Source organism: Bos indicus x Bos taurus, chromosome 10, assembly GCF_003369695.1.
Source record: "Bos indicus x Bos taurus breed Angus x Brahman F1 hybrid chromosome 10, Bos_hybrid_MaternalHap_v2.0, whole genome shotgun sequence".
Lineage (NCBI taxonomy): Eukaryota > Metazoa > Chordata > Mammalia > Artiodactyla > Bovidae > Bos > Bos indicus x Bos taurus.
In genome coordinates, this window is record NC_040085.1 from 52,990,501 (window position 1) to 53,013,821 (window position 23,321).

The 23,321-nt window shown below is 41.3% G+C and overlaps 1 protein-coding gene across 1 annotated transcript in view; it reads left to right on the plus strand.

Annotated features, from left to right (window-relative positions):
• Positions 1-22,852, plus strand: part of LOC113900337 (aromatase) — a 53,985-nt gene extending 31,133 nt beyond the window's left edge. The window contains exons 4-10 of the mRNA XM_027554016.1: positions 5,929-6,083; positions 9,257-9,433; positions 11,893-12,007; positions 14,786-14,900; positions 15,557-15,719; positions 18,141-18,382; positions 19,551-22,852. Coding sequence (XP_027409817.1) covers positions 5,929-6,083; positions 9,257-9,433; positions 11,893-12,007; positions 14,786-14,900; positions 15,557-15,719; positions 18,141-18,382; positions 19,551-19,799 — 1,216 coding nt within the window. The 3' untranslated portion in view covers positions 19,800-22,852. The remainder of the gene's footprint in view (positions 1-5,928; positions 6,084-9,256; positions 9,434-11,892; positions 12,008-14,785; positions 14,901-15,556; positions 15,720-18,140; positions 18,383-19,550) is intronic.
• The last annotated feature ends 469 nt before the right edge of the window (positions 22,853-23,321 follow it).

The following is a 23,321-nucleotide window of genomic DNA, read 5'->3' on the forward strand; positions in this document are numbered from 1 at the left end:
GTGGGAAAGCTCTAGAAGGTCTATTTTAACTTCCCTAGCAGACTTGAGCAGATTGGCTCTTGAGCCCCGAATTTAAGGGTTATATCATTTTAGCTCTGCCTCTGGCAGCTCCTCACCAGAGCACACAAAGTGGGCATCTTTTATACACATTCTGGCTTCTGTCTTGTAAATACTGCTGAAGCACAGACTAATACTGGTTCACCCTGCACTGACTTTCTTCATGTCTCCAGCAGCTGCACTGCAAAAAACCTCTACTTCTCTGCTCACCACTCTGTCCCTCTTTTTAATTTCCAAACTCTGCTTCTTTTTTTCTGATTATCTCTGTGAAAAAAAGGCTGTCAATTTGAAGATACTCAAGTGGAAATTTTTTGAAGTTTCAGAAACATATAAGGAGGAAAGTCACTCTGCTATGCTTATGTGTCACTAAGATGTATTTACACTTGGCCATGTGGTCCACATAAAAATACTGTGTGACATAAACCCTGTAATCTGAAGAGCCTGTTGTCCTGCCCTACAGAGGGGTCTGGGTAACAAGCTTGGAACAGCTGTGCTAGCACAGGGAGGTGGAAGGTGGTACATGAGACCTAAGGTTGGTCCAGTGATTTGTGTAAGCTTTGTATAGGGTGAGATTTATGCTGAGATTTTTTTTTTCCCTCTGATGGGCAAGGCTGAGTGAGGTGGTAATCCTGTCTGCTGATGACTGGGTTTGTATTTTTGCTTTGTTTGTTGTTTAGATGAGGTGTACTTCCCTGGTGGCTCAGATGGTAAAGCGTCTGTCTACGATGCAGGAGACCCAGGTTTGATCCCTGGGTTGGGAAGATCCTTTGGAGAAGGAAATGGCAATCCACTCCAGTACTATTGCCTGGAAAATCCCATGGACAGAGGAGCCTGGTAGGCTACAGTCCATGGGGTTGCAAAGAGTCGGACACAACTGAGCGACTTCATGTACGTACATGTATGTAGATGAGGTGTACTGCACAGGGTGCTACTGGGGGCTGGGTGATGCCAGGTCTCGTATTCCAGCGGTGTCCTTTGTGTGAGTTCTCACTATTTGATACTCCCTAGGGTTAGTTCTCTTTAGTCTAGGGTCTTGGAAGTCAGTGCTCCCACTCCAAAGGCTTAGGGCTTGATCTCTGGTCAGGAACGAAGACTCCACAAGTGGTTTGTTATGGCATTAAGTGAAATTAAAATAAATACCCCAAAACGAGAAACCAAAGATGAACCCCAGACAAATGACAGTTACAAAATCAGGCAAATAATAATTACGATAATGGAATATACACATATACATACACACCCATAAGCAAAATCAAAACAGTCCAACAAAAACAAAGTACAGTAGATTGATCTGGTGAACAAAGGAAATACTTATATCTACCAGTTAAGAACAAAACTAACTAAAGCACAAGTTGGAAAACAAAACTAAAGCACAGTGCCAAGTGGGGAATAAAACAATGGAAACAAAACTAACAAATACATTGAGAGGAAAGGAAAGAAAGAAAAGAAAGAAAGAATAGGTATGCAAAGTTAAATAGAGGTAGATAAAGAAGATTTATATACATTAAAGATTAACTGCAAGGGGAAAAGAACAGTAGGAAAAGCAAATAAAGGGATAATGTAGAAAAAATAATAATAGGTTTAAAAATTAAAATTAATAAAAGGAGGGAAAAAAAGGAAGAAGAAAAAAAAAAGGCAAACTCCATAGAACTGCAAAAACCCAATGGAGAGGCAGAGGTTTATAACAACAATAAAAAATGTGACTGAGAAAAAAAAGCTCAAAAGCGTAATTAGATTTCATAGTGTCAATAAAATCAACAACTACAACAGAGGGGGGTAGGAAGGGGAAAAAAAAAAAAGAAAATTAAAAAAAAATCCAAAGAATCTACAGAACAAATCAAAACATAAGAATAATAAATGTTTTTCTTGAGTCACTGCTGTCAGAGTCCTTTCCCTCGCTGGGAGTCACAGTCCGCCTCACCTCCCTAGGATGCCCTCCAACACTGTGCTGATCTCTGGACCTGCTGTGGGGCAGCTCAGATTCTAATCTGGTCCTATTCCTGTGTGTTCTTTCCTCCAATGTCCACAGCTATCAGAACTAGTGCGTTTTCTTTTGTGGGAGCTCTCAATGACCTTTTATATATTTCACAGACACAGAGTCTGCCTAGTTGATCATGTGGATTTAATCTGCAGCTTGTACAGCTGGTGGGAAGGTTTTGGGTCTTCTTCCTTAGCTACACTGCCCCTGGGTTTCAACTGTGGTTTTATATCCACCTCTGCATGTGAGTCATTCATTGGGGTTTGCTCTGGAGGCTGCACTGGAGGACTTGAGTCTGTCCCTGTGAGGGCCAGGTGTGGAGGTGGAGCAGCTGTTTGGATTGCAGGGGTTCCGGCGGCACCAGGTGCTCAGGAGAGTTGGCAGCTAGGACAGAAGGAAATATAGAGTTCTAGAAGGGTATGGCAACCAGTATTGGCCAATACGCTCCAGTATTCTTGCCTGTAGAAACCCCCTGAAAGAGAAGTCTGGCAGGCCACAGTCCACAGGGTCGCAAAGAGCTGGACATGACCGAAGCAACCCTGCATGCTTAGACACAAGACTTTTGTTGCCTGTGGCAGCTTTGCCCCAGTAAGGGTTGAGTGTGAAGGTGGCGCAGCTGCTTGGCTTGCAGGAACCCTGGCAGCGCCAAATGTGCAGGGACACAGACTGCCTCCACTCCAGGAGTTCTTGCCCTATCAGAGTCTTTTTTTGAGCCTCTTGTAACTGGCAATTGGAAGGCCTCTTTGGCCAGTCTTTCTCCATAGTTCTGCCCATTCAGGCACTTAGAGGGCTCCCTTGCCTGGGGTCCTCCTCTGTTGTTCCGCACGTCAGACACATAGACATGGCTGGGCTCCTACTCTGTAGATCAGCATGTCAAGCACTTAAAGGGGCACCCTGGGTAGGATCCTACTCTGTAGTTCAGTACATCAGGTGTTTGATGGGCCAGCCTCTCTATTGTTCAGCTGAGGATGCGAGTTTTGCATGGTTCTAGAAGCCAATGGCGCCCCACTCCATTACTCTTGCCTGGAAAATCCCATGGACGGAGGAGCCTGGAAGGCTGCAGTCCGTGGGGTCGCTGAGGGTCAGACACGACTGAGCGACTTCACTTTCACTTTTCACTTTCATGCATTGGAGAAGGAAATGGCAACCCACTCCAGTGTTCTTGCCTGGAGAATCCCAGGGATGAGGGAGCCTGGTGGGCTGCTGTCTTTGTGGTCTCACAGAGTCGGACACGACTGAAGTGACTTAGCAGCATACATTATTTTATGCTGGTCAGGTACTCTTGTCTGCTCTCAGCTGGTGTTCTGCCTGCATTTCTGTGTCTGAAGGTGTATTCCTGATGTATCCGTGAAGAGAGATGTACTCCACGTGCACCTACTCCTCTGCCATCTTGTCCTCCTAAAATTTTTTATTGAAGTATAGTTGATTTACAATGTTTTGTTAGTATCAGGTATACAGCACCACTTTAATTGAAGAGACTGTCTTTTCTCCACTGTATATTCTTGCTTCCTTTGTCATAAGCTAATTGACCATAGGTGTATGGGTTTATTTCTGGGCTTTCTCTCCTGTTCCATTGATCCATATGACTTTTATTCCAGTATCACACTATTTTGACTACTGTAGCTTTGTAGTACGTAGAAGGCGATGGCACCCCACTCCAGTACTCTTCCCTGGAAAATCCCATGGACGGAGGAGCCTGGTAGGCTGCAGTCCATGGGGTCGCTAAGAGTCGGACACGACTAAGCGACTTCCCTTTCACTTTTCACTATCATGCATTGGAGAAGGACATGGCAACCCACTCCAGTGTTCTTGCCTGGAGAATCCCAGGTTCGGGGGAGCCTGGTGGGCTGCCGTCTATGGGGTCACACAGAGTCAGACATGACTGAAGTGACTTAGCAGCAGCAGCTTTGTAGTATACTCTGAAGTCAGGAAGCCTGCTTCCTCCAGCTCCATTTTTATTTCTCTAGATTGCTTTAATTACTCAAGGTATTTTGTGTTTCCAAATTAAAAAATTTTTAGTTTCTAGTTCTGTGAAAAATGTCATTGGTAATTTGATAGGGATTACACTGAATCTGTAGATTGCCTTGGGTAGTATAATCATTTTAACAATATTCAATCTTCCAATCCAAGTACATGGGTATATCTTTCCATCTGTGTGGTCTTCAATTTAGTTCACCAGTGTCTTTAGTTTTCAGAGTACAGGTCTTTTGCCTCCTTAAGTAAGTTTATTCCTAGGTATCATATTTTCATTGATGTTATTGTAAATGGTAGTGTTTCCTTAATTTCTCTTTCTGATCTTTCATTGTTTGTGTATTTTTGCAATATCCACAAATCAATTGGTGTGGTATACCACATTAACACACTGAAGAGTAAAAACCATGTGATCATCTCAAGAGACGCAGAAAAAGGTTTTGATAAAAATTAACAGCCATTTGTAATAAAAACTCACCAGAAAGTGGGCATAGAGGGAATCTATGTCAACATAATAAAAGCCATGTATAAAAAACCCACAGCAAACATACTCAATGGTGAAAAGCTGAAAGCTTTTTCTCTAAGATCAAGAAAAAGACAAGGATGCCCACACTTGCCATTTTCATTTGCTATAGTTTTGGAAATCCTAGCCACAGCAATCAGAGAAGAAAAGGAAATAAAAGAAATTCAAATTGGAAAAGAAGTAAAACTGTCACTTTTGGAGATAACATGATATTACACAGAAAACCCTATCCTTTCAATTATTAAATTATTTAAATGATTGATTTATACTTCCAATGCCATAGCCTAACTTATAAGCAGCCTTCATAAAAGAGCTTCTCACCAAAGTGAGCCTCTCTGCAGAAGAATTCTGTACTGCTGTCCTAAGATAATATTCTCTTCACATGTGGAGGCCCCATGATGCGTTCAGCTAGAATTTTTAAAAATTCTATAATACTCAGTGTCTTGTCATGCCCTAATTCTATTGGTATTGGAGGTAGGAAGCAAGCCCTGGAGGAGATCTGTGGGGAGGGGGGCTGCCTCCTTCCTACCTACTTGTTCCGAAGGCTGAGCCTAGGCTGTAAGAACTGGTCCAGGAGCGAGGGTAGAGGGCAGAGTAGTGGAAGAAGAACTGGGAAGTTGAAGGAAGCCTGGGGTATTGGCAAAGTCCCAGGGATGCCACATCAAGGGCTATCTAATGGCTCAACATATCCTACATCTTGGGAGAACTCTGTGACCCTCTAGACCCTGGTGATTCATGATGGATGCAGAGCCCCAAAAGAATTGCTGTCACCACCACAGAGAGCCTTCCAGGTCCACCCAAGTCAGTCAAGCTCAAGGCAGAGGTACCCAGGTATATCCTTCAGTTCCAGAATGATACCCCTGGAGGGACCAGGCCTGATTAGAGACTCTGGGGAATAGGTGGTACAAGGCAGAACTGCTGCTTCCAGACTAAAGTGATGAGACTTCAAATATTCCAGCATCTCCCAATCCTGAGATTCACCTCTCGGGGAGGGGAGAGAAGGGCACCACTGGCTGCTTCAGGGCTGGAGGCTCTTGGAAACATGGTGATATGGAGGGTGCAGTTTCTTACAGCCTTGCAGCTTTGACCACATTAATGGGTAATATTTTAGAGACTTGGTGTTAGAGAAGAAGGGCAAATAACAAATAACTCTGTGTGTGTTGTGTGTGTTGTTTGTTGATCTTTAGTGATGCCCAAACAGAGAGCTAGTAGGTAGAAATGTTTTAACTGGAGGAGGAGGTTCTTGTGCTAACACAAATACTTATTTAATCTAACACTAGAAATTATGCATTTTTGTCTAGATCAAATGCATTTGCTACAAGAGCCAACAGGTAGTCAAACTCACCATTTTGAGTTCTTGACCCTTAAAATTCAATACCAAGTTTTGCTTTTGCTGCAGGTCCTCAAGTATGTTCCATGTAATGAAGCACAGTCACTACATATCCCGATTTGGCAGTAAACTTGGGTTGCAGTTCATCGGCATGCACGAGAAAGGCATCATATTTAACAATAATCCAGCACTCTGGAAAGCTGTTCGACCTTTCTTTACAAAAGGTATTCAGGTGCCGGGTACATTCTGCTGCTTTGTCTATGAACATGTCTGTTTTGAAATCATTTTTAACTTCTTCTGCTTCATAGTTTTAAAATGGTTACAGCTAACATTTATTACTCATGTATTATATAGTAGGCACTATTTTAAACACTTAATTCTTAATTCCACAGCAACCCCAGGTGGTAAATAATAATACCACCTACATTTTGCAAATGAGAAAACTGAGGCATAAAGAGGTTAACTATCTGGCCCAATTTCCATCATTAGTAAATGTTAGCACAGAAGACAACCCCAGAGCCTACATATTTAACCACTTTGATCTGGTTCTTCCTGTTTCTACATCCATCTCATGGATTTAAAAAAGAATTGGCTCTCTATACACTTAATGTCACTTCAATTAAGAATTTAGTGTGTCAGCCATATTTCGGGCTTCCCTCATAGCTCAGTCGGTAAAGAATCTGCCTGCAATGCAGGAGACCTGGGTTCGATCCCTGGGTTGGGAAGATCCTCTGGAGGAGGAAATGGCAACCCACTCCAGTATTCTTGCCTGGAAAATCCTATGGACAGAGGAGAGGAGCTTGGTGGGCTACAGTCCATGGGCCGCAAGAGTCGGACACGACTTAGTGACTAAACCACCACCAGCCATATTTAGCATAGCCAACATGTTTGCTGAACCATTGGTTGACATCCCACATGTTTTAACAGAAAACAATTTGCAAATAACAGAGAATTTTAAAACTGTGAGTGGCTATATATGTCATTTCTTCCAGGCTCTGAGTTTTTTACTTAAGTAAATACATTTCTAGAGAGCTTGTGACTTTTCCCCAAGGCAACATAGCCAGATTATGGAATAGCAAAAGCTAGATTCCAAACATCTTTATCTAGTGTTTTCCCTCTTTACCATCTGCCACTGGAATTGAAGTCTTATAGTTTTATGGGTCAAAAGTCTGATGTGGGTCTCACAGGGCAATAATCAAGATACTGCTGCTGCTGCTGCTAAGTCGCTTCAGTTGTATCCGACTCTGTGCGACCCCATAGATGGCAGCCCACCAGGCTCCTCTGTCCCTAGGATTCTCCAGGCAAGAATACTGGAGTGGGTTGCCATTTCCTTCTGCAATGCATGAAAGTGAAAAGTGAAAATGAAGTCGCTCAGTCACATCCGACTCTTAATGACCCCATGGACTGTAGCCTACCAGGCTCCTCCGTCCATAGGATTCTCCAGGCAAGAATACTGGAGTGGGTTGCCATTTCCTTCTGCAATGCATGAAAGTGAAAAGTGAAAATGAAGTCGCTCAGTCATGTCTGACTCTTAATGACCCCATGGACTGTAGCCTACCAGGCTCCTCCATCCATAGGATTCTCCAGGCAAGAATACTGGAGTGGGTTGCCATTTCCTTCTCCAGTCAAGATACTGGGAAAACTATTCCTTTCTGGAGGATCTATGGAGAAAATGTTTCTTTGCCCTTTCCAGCTTCTAGAGGCTGCCCACATTCTTTGGCCCATGGCCCTATCAGTGATATTACATTCTGTTTATACATTTGAAATGTGGCTTCAAACTCTTGAACTTGAAGGAAAATCAGACATCAGCCTGGAACTGATATTCAAGGCCAATCCTTTCACGCAAAGGATTGATTCATGAAGGAATTAGCTGTCCCACTTGTGGATGTGACAGTCACCCAGAAAACAGCATCCCCACCTTCCATATCTCCAACTCCTTCCTTAAGTTAGAAATTATGCTGCCAACCCAAGCTTCCTTTTTATACATGGGTGGAAATGCTTAGAGTCTAGAACCACTTACAGGTCTCTTTCTTATTTGTAAAGTGTGTCTTCAGGGGCTCTGCAGCACAGCTGATTTGCTTTGTTTGAGCACTATGAATTTGACAGAAAATCTGAATAACAAAAGACATAAAAAAGCAATTACTCCTAAAGAAAACTCAAAGAAACTTAAAACAAGGAGAGAAATAATTTTAAGAGTTAAACTCTCAAGTTAGACCATCTACCATCATGACCCACTAGCTGCTAAGACAGTCAGGGACAAAGCAAAGGGAGAGAATAGAGCTAGTTAACTCTACCAGGTTTCATTCATTCCTCTATTTGACAAATACATTTGGAGACCTACCATGTACAATGGACTTGAAGTACAAAGCTAATAGGTTATCATTGCCCTGAAAGAGTGCACAGTTCTGTGAGAAAGACTGCTCAAACAAGGATTTGTTTTGTTGTTATGACATTGATTGAGTACAATAAATGATTGCAGTTTGAAGAGAAACTAAGATTAAGAGAGTTATATTTGGTAAGGGCTTCCCAACTGACTCAGTGGTAAAGAACCCACCTGCCAAGCAGGAGATGCAGGTTCGACCCCTCAGTCAGGAAGATCCCCTGGAGAAGGAAATGGCAACCCACTCCAGTATTCTTGCCTGGGACAGAGGAGCCTGGTTGGCAATAGTCCATGGTGTTGCAAGGAGTCAGACATACCTAGCGACTAAACAACAACAAAAACATTTGGTAATTTAGAAAATTAGCTGCGACCCCATGGACGGTAGCCTACCAGGCTCCACGGTCCATGGGATTTTCCAGGCAAGAATACTGGAGTGGGCTGCCATTTCCTTCTCCAGGGGATCTTCCCAACCCAGGGATCAAACCCAGGTCTCCTGCATTGCTGACAGACACTTTACCATCTGAACCACTAGGGGAGCCCAACCTATACTAAACAGTAAGCACCTTAGATCAAAACAGTAAGATCCAATTTAAATAGTTCTGTAGCAATATTCTGCCATCCAATGAAACATAAAATATCCTATTACCAAATCCAAATCTTCTTTAGAAGGGTATATAATAAACATGGAAAATCACAGATTTGTGATTTATAACCACAAGTATTACATAGTTCAATTGCAATCTCACAAATGATTTGTTATCATATGAAGAAAAGTATAATTTTGAATAGCCTGTTTTTAAAATATTTATTTTTTTCATTTTTAACCATAAATGTGATGACCTGCTGTAGAAAATTAAGAGAATACAGAGAAAGCATAAAGAAGAATATGAAAATTTCCACCCAGTTATTGAATAAAAATCTGTGGTCAGTTAAGCTCCGAACATAAAAAGCCAAAATTGCCTGATTGCTGTGTGCCCTGGAGTTGGAGGTAGCTCACTCTGATGTTGTCCCCTTCAGCTTTGTCCGGCCCTGGCCTGGTGCGCATGGTGACCATCTGTGCTGATTCCATCACCAAGCATCTGGACAGGCTGGAGGAGGTCTGCAATGACTTGGGCTATGTGGACGTGTTGACCCTCATGCGGCGCATCATGCTGGACACCTCTAACATGCTCTTCCTGGGGATCCCCTTGGATGGTACTGAAATTTTCATTCTCATGACTTGACATTCAGCCTTTTACTAAACAGGGCATGAGAAGGATAATGAACTCATGGAAAGATACACTTTTTTGTACACTGTTCTTATTTAAATCTTTCCAAGTATTCCTAAAGTGTTTTCCTAGTATGTCTGCATCCTTTATTTATAAACTCTTAAATATTCATAGCAAGAGCCATCTTCTATTTCTTTTGTATCTCTTCTCATTGCTCTAGGAAATAGGATAATTCCACCCACAGCTGAAACTTAATAGATGTGATCATTTCATTTGGTCATAAATACATCCTACCACCAAACCTATGTATTCAACCATTACCAACCTTCTTTTGTATATGATATATATGCATACATACACACATACATACAAACCCATAGCCACATTCAATCTATTTAACTTTCTATGTATATATACAAACACACACACATAAATATACCCTTACACCTCTCCCTCAAAGCCACTAAGTATGAAAACTTTGAGCTGATGCTGCTTAAAATGATGATGATAACTACCATAAATTTAGTATCTACAATGTGCCAAGTAGTATAAAAAATTGCTTCACATAAAGCTTGTGATTTAGCATTTATAACAATCCTGGCAAGATTTCTCACTCAAGAAGATGCTTTCCTCATTATATTATAGAAACAAACATTAAACACATCCATTTAACTCTACCACCAACAAAAAAACCCCAAACATTAATCACGTGGACTCATTCCATTCTGCTGTTGTCAGCTTAAAGAAATTTCTCCCGATTTGATTTCTAACAGTGTTCACTGATTCATACATTCATTCAACTAATATTTATCAATTGCCTATTTTATGGCAGGTTTAGGTTCTGGGGTTACAGCAATGAACTAGATAAAGTCCTTGCCTTCAAAGAGTGTACATCCCAGTGGCCATATGAAGAGTAAACAAGTTACTGTCTAGTAATATTTTAGGCAATAATAAGTGCCTTGAAAAAAAAAGTAGGGCAAAGGGCTAGAAAGTGAAGGGGGGCAATTGGAGACAAGCCAAAACTATAGTGGAGAGAAGGGGTGATCAGGAAGGTCTCTGATCCTCTGATGTGGAATGGACATCTGAACAAAGCCCCAGATGAAGTTTAGCCCTGAACCCCCTACAGATCTGAGGGAAGAACATCACAGGAATAAGAACAAGGCATGATTTCACTCTTGCCCACACCAACTGAGCTATCACACCTGCTCCCTGATTGACCACATTTGGACAAGCAAACAAATGATAAGTCCTCCCTTCCTTTTCTCCACTCTCCTTGTCTCCTGTCTCCACTCTTTAATTATTTCTTTCAAGAGGACATTATAGTCTGATTGACATCAGGATGGGTGTCTCATTCACTCTGAGGACCTTAGTCACAGCCTCTTGTCTGAACTCCTTTCAGACAGGCACTGTAGAAGTCCTATTTGCCTGTCCCACACACTCCTAAGGACTGACAGTTACCTATTTTAGAAGTCCCTTCTCCTTGATTCCCAAACAGCCTTGACTCTTAGGAGGGGTAAGGAAAAGTGCATTGTACAACTCTCTGTTAACTTATGGATGCAGATTTTGTTGCTAAGAGCCTGCATAATCCATACAGAGTTATGTGTATTTCCACCTGCTCAATGGGTCCTTGTTAAACTCTCAATGGGCTTGGGGGACACGGTGCACCAAAGAGGAAAGGACATGGCCCTGAGGTCAGATAGGACTGGGCTGCAGCCTAAGAGCTGCCAGCCACACTGGCTGTATGCTGTTGGGCAAACTTCTTCATTTCTATGAATTGCAGCTTCTGCATCTGCACAATGAGGACATTCTCACTCCCTTCGCAAGACTCTTAAGGATGAAATGAAGTTTCTTTGTAAAGCACCTTACCCTGCGCCTGGTGTTTAGCAGTTGAAAATACATGTCTCTTCCCTTCCCTTGTGTATAATTTGAGAAAAGCAGTGTTTTTTCTTTTCTCTAGTATTCAATGTAATTCAAGAAAATCAATTAAGAACTGACTGTTCAGGAGACTTAGGATAAGGCATTGAAGACTACAACATAAATTCTACACTCTGAACTGAAATATAAGCAGAAGAATGGCAAGGCTTTTTGCCTTTGGTACCAAATTGAGGCCATAATAGCATTAATTACTTTTTATTTCCCATGGTCAGGAAAACAGAAGGTGTTGGAGGCTCAGCCAAAGAGAATCATGTGAGATTCTAAGCTGGATCTCTACCATAAACATGAAAACTGGCAAATCTCTGGTTAACTTGGCCATTTAGGTGCTAAAGTAGAATGAATTAGTGTTGATTTCTTTGGTGACATTCACGTGGCTGTAACACCCACTGAAGACAGAACTTTGTCCTGCTTAGAGTCCAAGATGCTAGGAGAGTCTACAGGGGATCTTCTTTCATCAGCATACCCTTCTTGGACTCATATTTTTGCTCATCTGCTCTGATGTTTTTGCAGAAAGTGCCATCGTGGTTAAAATCCAGGGGTATTTTGATGCATGGCAAGCTCTCCTTCTCAAACCAGACATCTTCTTTAAGATTTCTTGGCTGTGCAGAAAGTATGAAAAGTCTGTGTAAGTAACACATTTTGGAATAATTATTGATGAGACTGATTTGTGTGTGTCTCAGATATATCTGGCCTCTTTGGCAAGCTTTCTCGTCCCCAGAACCACAGGGAGCTGTTGATTAAGATGCTGGTGAAGCACTTCTTACAGCGCTTTGGGCACATGTGGCCAGACCACAGCGGAAAGGCAGCCTTTGGCCCAGGGATGCTTTTCATCTAGGAAGCTAAGAACCCCAAATCTAGAACTAGGACACTGCAGTGTGTTTTGAGTTGAAGACAAAAGGGTTGGCTGAACCTATCATTATTATTTGTCAAAATTTTCTTTTCATGTCTAGAAAAATGGAAACATGAAATCATTTATTGTATTACATTGAAACAATTTAATTTAATGCAACTTGTAAGAATTGACAGTAGTCACAAAAGAATTTTTTCATGATGAACTTTTATAAGGTGTGCTTTTTTTGTTTGTTTAATTATACATCTTATGTCTTGGGAGATCCTAAAATTGTCATTAAATGGCTTTGCCTTGGTCTCAGACTAGTCTAGCAGAAGACTGGACAAATGCCCAATGGCCTGCTGGATAATCATTGGGTTTTTAGGTGCAAGTGTTGTTGTTGTTTAGTCACTAAGTCATGTCAAACTCTTTTGCAACCCCATGGATTATAGCCCACCAGGATCCTCTGTCCATGGGATTTCCCAGGCAAGAATACTGGAATGAGTTGCCATTTTCTACTCCAGGGGATCTTCTTGACCCAGGGATCAAACCTGTGTCTCCTGCTTGGCAGGCAGATTCTTTACCATTGAGCCACCAGGGAAGCTTCAGTGTATAAGTTGCCAGCCACTAAACATGCCACCTCTAACCACCAATGGAAAACCCAGGGGATTTAGAGGTAGACAGACCTGATTTGTATCCTATCTCTACCACTTAGTAACCAAATGGTCTTGGGAAGTTCTTTAAAATAAAATATAACCTACTTTCCAGGGTGGGATATGAGTTAATGAGATCCTCTATGTAGGTCAATCAGCACAGGGCATGACACGTAGGCGACAATAAACATGTTAGCTGTCTTCATACCTCTGTTCATATCTTACTCAGATGTCCAGACTGTCTTAAATTCTCCAACTCTTAAAGTTCCTAAACTTGGTTGAAGAGCTAACTTCATCCATTTGCACATGTTGAAATTCAGTAATATTAGTCTCCAAGGAGGAACTCAGCTTCATGTTGCTCTTACATGTTTGCAACTGGTCGATGAGTATCAGGTGGATGATTTGGACACGTGGTCCTTTAAATACTTCTCTTTGTCTCAACCAGAGCTTAGTGTGACTTGAATCAATAAGGTCAATTATTCATCTCTTCACTCTGGTCAGATTTTGTGGTGGTTTAAAGAGTCATACTGGTCTGCAGCTACATTTGGTCATTATTTTATCTTCACTATTGTCAGCAGGCCCACAGAAACTTATCACATGAGACTGTTCCTCTTTGTTTTCTTTAAAATTAGCTCAGCAACATTCTCTCGATATATAAAATTTGCTAATGGATAGCGAACTAGGTAACATCTCCTATGACCGAGAGCAGCAAAGATCTAGAGAAATTTTTTAGTCTTCTTCCCCATATGCCCTTGCAATATGCCAATATTTGTTTTTTGTTAAGATATCAATAACATATAAAATTATGTTTCAGTTATACAACATAATGATTCAATATTTGTATACTCGGTAAAATTATCATAATAAGTCTAGTATCTTTCACCATACACAGTTACAAAATTTTTCTTGTGATGAGAACTTTAAAGATCCCTCTTAGCCACTCACAAATATACAACACAGTAATATGAACACATACTGTTCATGACATCTCAGTGACTTATTATAACCCAAAGTTTGTATCTTTTGATAATCACCACCACCAGTTTGCCCCACCCTCAGCGTCATGCCTTGGTAGACAACCATCTGCTCTACGTGGTTATGAACTCCCACTTTTATTATTTTTAAATTAATTAATTTATTTATTTTACTTTACAATATCGTATTGGTTTTGCCATCCCACTTTTAAAAAGATTTCACACGAGGCTCTCCTGGTGGCTCAGGGGTAAAGAATCTGCCTGCCAGTGCAGGAGCACAGGTTCGATTCTGGTCCAGAATGATTCCACATGAGCCAGAGCAACTAAGCCTGCGGGCCACAACCATGGAGCCTGTGCTCTAGAGCCTGGGAGCCAGGACTCCTGAGTCCAAGTGCTGCAGCTACGGAAGCCTGCATGCCGCAGAGGCTGTGCTCTGCCTCAAGAGAAGCCATCACAATGAGAAGCCCACACCGCAACTAGAAAGTAGCCCCCACTCACTGCAAACTGAGAAAAGCCCAGGCAGCAGTGAAGACCTAGCACAGCCAAAATGAATAACTAGAATTAAAATACAAAGATTCCACATATAAGTGAGAAAGATTCCACATGCAAGTGAGAAAGCCAGTATGTATTTTCTCTATCATGCCAATACTTAAAAAAATACATTGGATTTAGCCTTTTGGTAACAATTCTCAACACTTAACTATAGGTCATAGCCTTGATTTTGCTACCAGTAGCTAGATATGTGGCTAACTCTGGTTCCTTTATATGAATTGTAATGTATACATAATTTAACGATATTTGCACATAATTAAGCATAAATTTGATTATTCATGAGTACTAATAGCTTCATCTACAGCATTTCATTTTATTTAAATGGCAAATAAATCCATTTTTTGGTGTCTTAACTGAGTACAACAGGTAGATTATATTTTCACTTTTATTTGCAGCAAGGACTTGAAAGATGCCATGGAAATTCTCATAGAAGAAAAAAGACACAGGATTTCAACAGCAGAGAAGCTGGAAGACAGCATAGATTTCGCCACTGAGTTGATTTTTGCTGAGGTACAGATCTCCACTGACCATAATTCCCACACAACATATGTGTATGACTGTATGCGAGCGTACGCAGTTGTTCAGTCATGTCCTACTCTTTGTAACCCTATGGACTGTAGCCCACCAGGTTCCTCTGTCCATTCTCCGGGCAAGGATACTGGAGTGGCTTGCCATTTGCTCCTCCAGAGGATCTTCCTGACCCAGGGACTGAACCCAGGTCTCCTGCATTACAGACAGGTTCCTTACCGCTGAGCCACCTGGGAAGCATGTATGATTGTGTATAGGTGTCTAAAAATTCGCCCTTGTCAATTGCTGCATGTTTCTGCTTTTAAATGTTTGCTTTAGTGTTTATATAATACCCAAACTAAATAGCTCAGTATTAGACAATCTGATTAGACGGATCCTTAAGATTTAAACATCTCTGTGTCTGTACAATACAAAATATGAAAACCAGGGAGTGCAAAGACATTAAATACATAGATAAATGTCTAAACTGTTCAGCTTTGAGCTGAAGATTATTCATAAAAATGTCCACTGTCAATTCCAGAGACTTGTAATTCCTACGATTTCATTTTGTTGAGGTGATTGATCCTTGAGTGCCACCTCCCTTTCTGTTCTGAACCTCACTCACTTTCCCAATATTTCTCTCCCTTCCTATTCTTCAGAAACGTGGTGAACTTACAAGAGAGAATGTAAACCAGTGCATATTGGAAATGCTGATCGCAGCGCCAGACACCATGTCTGTTTCTGTGTTCTTCATGCTGTTTCTTATTGCAAAGCATCCCCAGGTTGAAGAGGCAATAATAAGGGAAATCCAGACTGTTGTTGGTAAGAATTTATCAAACAAACAATAAGCTCAGAAAACAATTTCTTGATATTAGCTTCTATGTCCTAAAATTTTTATGTCAAAAACTTTGTTAAAATCTGCTCAGAGAACAATAAGGCAAGTCATTGGGTCGTATTTTCATTATGCCAGACAGGTTAAAATGATGGTTCCTCCTGTGTTTTCCTAATTTTAAAATAGCACATACTCACTGAAAAAATCCAAATAATGGAGAGATGTATAAACAGAAAATAATGTCACCTGAACCCAACCACTTTTCTCCTCAGCCTCATCCCAATTCCCAGAGGGAATCACTGTTATTATTTTGTGTATTCTTCAAGGTCTTTTTAAAGGGTGACATAAGCACATACATGTGGTTTTATATGTCTGTGTTTAAAACACATGAGATCATCCACAAGGATTTGCTACCTTGTCAGTACCAAAGGCTTTTGAAGGTCCACTTAGGGAAATCGCTATCATTTAAGGCAGCGTTTCCGGGTTTCCAGCAGTCCTTTCTTCCAGTTGGGAGCAGAGGGAGGAAGAGAAGGTGATAGCAAAGGCAGAGGAGTAATCAGTTTCCCTCCCCCACGGTCCTGGACTGCCAGGCCCTTCTTCCCCCTACCCTCTCCTCCGCTGCAGGGGAGCCCCCAGGTCCTTGCTCAGCTCTTCCCAACTCCATCTCCTCCTGCTCTGCCTCTGCTTCACATCATTCTCGCATTGCTTCTGATATCCCCACTTTCCCCTAAAAATACTGCCACATTCAAGTCAGAATTGCTTTCTGGGAGAAAATGAAATGCTTTATTTGGAACATGCTTCACATAAGTAATCTCTTTAGGAGTACATTTCAGACACATGTGAAGAGATATCTGTAATGATAGATTTTTCTTTGTTGACTTTAAAGAGTCTCTATGAAACAACCTATTTCTTTGATGAAAGGCAATACATTTTAAAAAAATTTTATCTTATTTACCTTTAAAACAATTGAGTGCTGCTTGAAATAGTTGACAATAAGGTGAAATTTCATACAAGTATTAAATATGTGAAAGAAGGTTTCTGCAGATGTGCTGTTGTAGGAGGAAAGCTGCCTGGGAAGGTAGATAGCGAGGAACCACAATAACCCCCAGGCTTTGGTTCTGGAATGTTTTCTTGAGCACCCATTTTAGGTTATGGGTTCTGTGCCAGGTGTGGGGGCACCGTGGTGAAGGAGCCAGAGCCATCTCTGCAGTCCTGGGGCTCTCAGTATCATGAGGAAAAGAGAACTCAACAAGCAGGCTCACTGGAGCGAGAAGGAGAGCCATAGAATGACAGACTGTAGACAACAAGGAGGAAATTGCTCTTGAGATCATAAGCCTTTAATACAATTTCCTTGAGAGGTGAAAAGGGCTTGTGCTCCATGATGTCTCCCTGACAAAACAGTCCTCTTGAAACATAAAACCGGGACAAACACTAGTGCATGTACACGTGCTCCCTCTAGGCCCACACACCTGGTCATTCCTAGGAAATGACTTGGATTACCTTCCCTATCATCTGCCCTCCACCTCCCCACCCCAGATAAACACAAAGAGCAGTACATGAAGGGCTGGGTCAGTAGAGTTCTCTGACCAAGTAAGACCTCTCCTGGATAGCATAGTTATACAGGAGACAGACCTGCCTCGGGACTCTGGGTTGAATTTCATTCTATAGAACTGATACTCTATTTGAGAATGCTTTAGAGTTATCTGAGCCTGTCTGACCAGTGTTGGGCCATACTGAGACTGTAGAGGTGTCCACCAATCCCCAGCTCACCTAGGGCTTATCTCAGGACCCCCTTTTGTGTGGTGGGGAGAGGGAGTTCTTGGCACCTTAACACACCAGGTTGTCCTGGATGAGATGGGGAGGAGGGATAATCAAAGACATTTTCTGACAGAAGACTGCACAGGATACCAGAAGAGAACATTTCCTTGAACATGATTAAACTCACCATCTCACTTTGACTAAAGAAGAAATTAACATCTTCTAGAATTTAGAGTAGGGAACCAAACTCAAGAACCACAGAGGTGGCAGATAAATGTTTGAAGCAGACTGAGTAGATCTACATCATGCTGCAGAGAGTTTTTCTATAGGGCTCCTCAGACACTCAGCCTCAGCCAACTGCGGCCATGTGGGGATGCGGATCCAATGTTTTTCATTTTTGTTATTTTCTAGAAATTTAGACTTAACTATGAAACCCCTAGATGTTCAGATAATAAAATTCAAATCAAAATTTTCATAAGACATTCTACGGAACAAGCACAGGATATTTTACTCCAGTTATTGGTTTACATTAGAATTATAGATATACATTTTTTCAACTAAGAGCAAACTGTTCTGTGGAAAATGTATGATTTTAAACACTGACCATATATTGAAACTAACATGAGCTGTGTCTTTTTAATCTTATTCTACAGGTGAAAGAGACATAAGGATTGATGATATGCAAAAGCTAAAAGTGGTGGAAAACTTTATTAATGAGAGCATGCGGTACCAGCCCGTTGTGGACCTGGTCATGCGCAAAGCCTTAGAGGATGATGTCATCGATGGCTACCCGGTGAAAAAGGGGACTAACATTATCCTGAATCTTGGAAGAATGCATAGACTCGAGTTTTTCCCAAAGCCTAATGAGTTTACTCTTGAAAACTTTGCCAAGAATGTAAGAGTCCTTCCTTAAAACTGAGCGTGCCACCCTTGAACGCATCAACTGTTAAATCCCCTCTGTATTTGTGTTTGTACATTTCATTCTATTCACTCATCCCCTCCAGCCTCACCAGGAGAGAACACATTTCCCCTGGCTAGAACATGCCCATCAGTTCTGTCCTTGAGCCAAGGAGGCTGGCTTTCCAGCTCTTGGAAATGTCTTCATGGAGGGCACATGAGAGATCAAAGTGTGAACAATTCAGGCCCTTAATTTGCCTAAAATGAGATGAAGTTTATTTAACCAACCCACTTTTCCATTTAAACTTATCATATTGTCATCATGTAGATTCAGCTGAAGCATCATCAATGATGATTAGATGGAAATCAAATGAGAAGAAATGATTTGTTTTTTGCAGTCTGCCTTTGGTTCTCCAAATGGCCCCACAAGTACTAGTCTCTATTCTAAACCGGATTTAGTAATTAGAAGAACTCCCACCTTGTTCTTAATTGAGGTGTACTGGAGATTCTGCCTCTGTTATGTCAAATTCCAGGCAATTTAAAAAAAAATCTGAATTATCCATACAGTTCCCTCTGTGCCCCTTTTTCCATTGCCATATTGGGAAGAGATATGATCTAAGTTAAACCAGTTCTCTAATTCATTTTGCTTCTATGTAAGCAACCCATGCCATGTTGCCAATTGGTCTAAAATAACTAAGCATCTATTAGGTACCAGAATCCAAATGGGGACAAGACAGAGAGGTGTGTCCCTTTAAATATTTGTATGACAAAAAAATATTTAGATTCTTGGCATTAATAGGACAGGAATGCACACTTTTGCCTAAATTGTCCTTGGCATCAGGTTATACGGCCTGGCACAACAGTCTTTGCCTCAGTGACTGGCAGAACAGCAGTAAAGACGTGGCCTTCCCACAGAGCTAGCTGAGTACTTCACATGAAAACATAACTGGGGATTATTGAGGCTGTGTCTGTATCACAAAGGGTGAATCAAACTGGAAGGAGAAAGAGTCTTATCTGAGTCATAGTCATTCCTGTCTGTGAAGAAGCAGTATGGCCAAATCACTAAAACCAAGCATTCTGACTGACTGTGGTTTCAGGGCGAATCAAACGGAGATGCATGACTCTAGCCTTTACTACTCTGGCTAATTGTCTGATCTCTTTCCCAGGTTCCTTACAGGTACTTTCAGCCATTTGGCTTTGGGCCCCGGGCCTGTGCGGGAAAGTACATCGCCATGGTGATGATGAAGGTCGTCCTGGTCACCCTTCTGAGACGCTTCCACGTGCAGACTTTGCAAGGTCGGTGCGTTGAGAAGATGCAGAAGAAAAATGACTTATCCTTGCATCCAGACGAGACCAGAGACCGGCTAGAAATGATTTTCACCCCAAGAAATTCAGACAAGTGCCTCGAGCGCTAAAGAAGTTTGGTCAGTCCCTGCCCCAGAGCACTGCTCAACAGAACTCCACATGGGAACCACCCATCTTTGCCAGGTAGTCCTCCTCACATGAACAACCATGGCCTGTGCCGTTTTATAGGCTTACCTCCTGTGGGTTGTCAGCTAGGCAGGAGACACGGTTCATCTGACCAGATCCAAACCAGACACCAGACTGCAAGAGAAAATAGAGGCCAAGAGTTTGTACAGGAAACTGCAGCCCTAAAGACCCAATTCCACAAAACATGCTTTGCATGAAAGTGAAAAGTGAAAGTAAAGTCGTTCAGTTGTGTCCGACTCTTAGCAACCTCATGGATTTGCAGCCTACTAGGCTCCTCCGTCCATGGGATTTTCCAGGCAAGAGTACTGGAGTGGGTTGCCATTGCCTTCTCAGTTGGAAAAGACAAGCCACCAGCAAAACTCACCCCAGCTCCTTACTGTCCTACACTGAATTGGGAGCTTTTTAACATCTGGGGCAGAAGCACTCAATTTGATTACAAAGGCCAGGCCAACATCTACGTACCTCGGACCTCCTAGTGTGAATAAAATGGTTTTCATTTGCTTTTTGGTGGGGTGGGGACTACAACATCCATACCCTTGGAGAAATGCTTACAAATTCAGCATTTGACTTTTCCTACAAACTATATTCAAGTAACTCTTGTTTATCTACATGTGACTTGTCTGCAGAAAAAGTTAAATTGAAGACTATCCTTTCCCAATTTCTCAATTTATTCCTCTCTTACCTCTGATACAACAGGTGTAGATTCAGGTATATGAATACAAAGTAACTTATTAATAGCCTGAATAAGATATAATTACTACCATTCATCTGCCATACTAAAAAATTCACACAATACATTTTAAATTAAATAAAATTCCTCTTTTCATGTCTGCATAGTTGCTTAGCTCCAGGAGTGCAGTAACCAAGAGATAAATTTAGATAATGGCACCTATTAACTCTTACTGAAGCTTCTGTGATTTTCAGGGAGGGTAAGACTCTGAATGTATATCTAAATCTACAACCCAGTGGGTTCAAACTCTAAGGAGTGCTCCTTGTACCATTATCCTTCTCTCTCACCATTTCTTCCCTCTTCTTTCTTTCCATGACCCTAAGCCAAGAGCAACAAGCATATCAGTAGAGAACACAGCCAGGGTATAACCCCTACAATCACATTTTATCCTAGCTCCAATTTAACAGTTACCTATGAGATTTAACAGTTAACCTGATTTACTGAATCACCACTATATGTAACCATAGAAAAATGCACATCTTGGAATTAGCGCCAAATCAAACAGATGAGTGAATTTTCCAAGTATTAATAGTATTTTCCTTGTGTATTATTGATATGGCCTTACAAGTGTATCTGCTGAATGCCACATAAAAACTAAAAAACTAAATTCATTTACATATATGTAAATGTTTGCCATTGAGTCAACCTGAATATTCTTCTCATCCTGCTGTTTGGCAGTAGGGCAACAGCTGAGTATAAAATGAGAATGTAAGCTACTGAGAGTGGAAGCTCTTTTCTTTCTTTTGGAATCCATGCCTGTCCCTTATTCTCACTCCCCATATTTATTTTCAAGATCAATACTGAATTGACACTCTGGCCCAGAGATATTCTAATTGACCCAGAAATCAAGTAAAGGAGAAGCAGGAATCCTAAAAATTAAAGGATGGGCATTAATAAAGCAGCAAGTATTTGAAATTGAAATTATCTAGATCATCTATATGACATAAACATATGCAGAAATATATCTGTGTATCTGGATGTATCTGTGTTGTCAGGTCTAGAAAATGAAAGTCACTCGGTCATGTCCAACTCTTTGTGACCCATGGACTATACAGTCCATGGAATTCTCCAGACCAGAATACTGGAGTGGGTAGTCTTTTCCTTCTCCAGGGGATCTTCCCAGGGATCCCAGGGATTGAACTCAGGTCTCCCACATTGCAGGCTAATTCTTTACCAGCTGAGCCACAAGGGAAGCAGTCAGGTCTAGATGAGTATCCAAACACTTCAAAAGCTTGAAAGAAAAGGATTTTAGACTGAATGGATCCTCATTAATTCACTTGGTGATTATTAATGGTTTCCTTGTCTGGCTGGAGCTACATAGTAGAGCAAAACAGACTTTGGATCCCTGTACTTCATCCATCTAATTCTCCTGAACATCTACTGTATTTAATATGCATATATGCAGCCAAGGTCATACTCTGCCTATACAAAGTGAAATGGAAGGTGAATATAGTTGTATATAGATAATGCAGATACAAAAATATGCTCGGGGAAAACTGGGGTGGGGTGGGGGCAAGGAGAGAGGGAAAATATAGGTTAGCGTTGTCTAAGCAAACTCTCCCAGAAACAAGTTACCTGGGTAATTGTTCAGCTTGTCACTCTTTTCCCGGTATTGACAAACCTCATAAGTATGTACAGACTTGGCTTAAGGAATATGGAATGTCATTGACTTTACATTGGGTTGATGAATGTATATTTGAAAATCCTGTTTTCGCTTCAGAATTTTGCCTTATTGTTAAGTACTTAATTGTGACTCTGAATGTGCTGTGTATTCTGTCTTCACCACCTCTCAAAGAACTGGAATGTATAAATTATTAAGGAAATGCATACACATGAGGGCTCTATCATTTTCAACCTGTGAGGAAAACTGTAGTCTCCCATCTTTGGAAGTTCCAGACACCTGCCTCTGCCTTCATCGACCTCTTACTCTTCCCTCCCCCAAATGGAAAATCATCTCATTTAGAAAGACTAATGGGAAATGCCAGTTGGAAGCTGTCACTTTTTATTTCTAAGCAGCACCCCTCACCATTCATGGTGCTAATATTCCACAGAAGTGTGGGGCACTGGCCCACTGGAAAGAGTGCTAGCTGGGCCCTCCTCAATCTCCTGTAGTAGTTGGTCTCTGGAACTGAATTTCTCATCCGTATTTGCAAAAAACTGGCTAAACTTTGTCAAAGTATGGAGTTGAATGGAATTTGCGGTACTTTCAGTTGAACTTAGCTCAAAAACAAAGTCAAGCGCTAAGGGCAAAGACAAACTCTCCGTGGCTCAACTCAAGATATTACTCATTCTCTTACTGAAGTTTTTAGCCGGTTTTGACCTATGTCTAGGGAGTCACTGCCATGCCATTTCCACCAGGTCAACAAGACAAAAGGAATGCATATAGATAAGGTAATCTGGTCCTCAAACCCAGCCCATCAGGCATACATGCCTCTTTTATGTTCCACCAAGAAAGCATTACAGGAAACCCAAACAGGGGCTCTGTATCAACCTAGAGGGGTGGGATGGGGAGGGAAATGGGAGGGAGGTTCAAAAGGGAGGGGATATATGTATACCTATGTTGATTTTGACAATGATTCATGTTGATGTTTGACAGAAAACAACAAAATTCTGTAAAGCAATTATTCTTAAATAAAAAAATAAAAAGAAACAAATATTACCGACTACAGAACAAGTTAAAATTCTTATGAGAGTTTTTATGTTAAAGTTAATTAAA